The 508-nt window shown below is 79.5% G+C and overlaps 1 protein-coding gene across 1 annotated transcript in view; it reads left to right on the plus strand.

The window, feature by feature from the left end:
* The first annotated feature begins 350 nt into the window (after positions 1 to 350).
* The window catches only part of DENND5A (DENN/MADD domain containing 5A), a 72,161-nt gene continuing 72,003 nt past the window's right edge, over positions 351 to 508 (plus strand). The window contains exon 1 of the mRNA XM_010563802.1: positions 351 to 476. Within this exon, the coding sequence (XP_010562104.1) occupies positions 368 to 476 (109 nt within the window). The 5' untranslated portion in view covers positions 351 to 367. The remainder of the gene's footprint in view (positions 477 to 508) is intronic.

Genomic DNA, 508 nt, shown 5'->3' on the forward strand with positions numbered 1-508 from the left:
CCCCCCCCCCCGCCTCACCGTCGCGCCTCAGCGTCCCCTCGGGCAGCGGGCGCGAGGCAGGCGGCCACGGCCTCGCGGCCCCCGCCACCCCCCCGGACGGCCCCTGCGCGCGCACCGCCCCCCAGCCGGACCAGCAGCATCACGTCATCCCGCGAGCCCAGAGCGCAGGCGCAGCATTGCGGTTCCCCTGCCCGGGCCGCCCCCCTGCAGGAACAGCTGGGGGCTGTACCCACAATGCCGTGCGGCGCTGCCCGCTCCGCTCCATCATGGAGGCGGCCGGCGCAGCTGGCGCAGCTGGCGCAGCCCCGCCGCCCGCCGCCGCCCGGCCCCGCACCCCCTGAGCCCCGCGCACCCCTCGGGCTCCAGCATGAGCGGCGGCAGCGGGGGCGGCTCCTCGGCACCCGGCCGCTTCGCCGACTACTTCGTCATCTGCGGGCTGGACACCGAGACCGGGCTGGAGCCGGACGAGCTCTCCGGTGAGTGGCCGCGGGGTCGGGGGGCGGCGGCC

The sequence above is a fragment of the Haliaeetus leucocephalus genome, unplaced genomic scaffold (genome assembly GCF_000737465.1).
Source record: "Haliaeetus leucocephalus isolate CR32 unplaced genomic scaffold, Haliaeetus_leucocephalus-4.0 Scaffold173, whole genome shotgun sequence".
In the NCBI taxonomy this organism is placed as follows: domain Eukaryota; kingdom Metazoa; phylum Chordata; class Aves; order Accipitriformes; family Accipitridae; genus Haliaeetus; species Haliaeetus leucocephalus.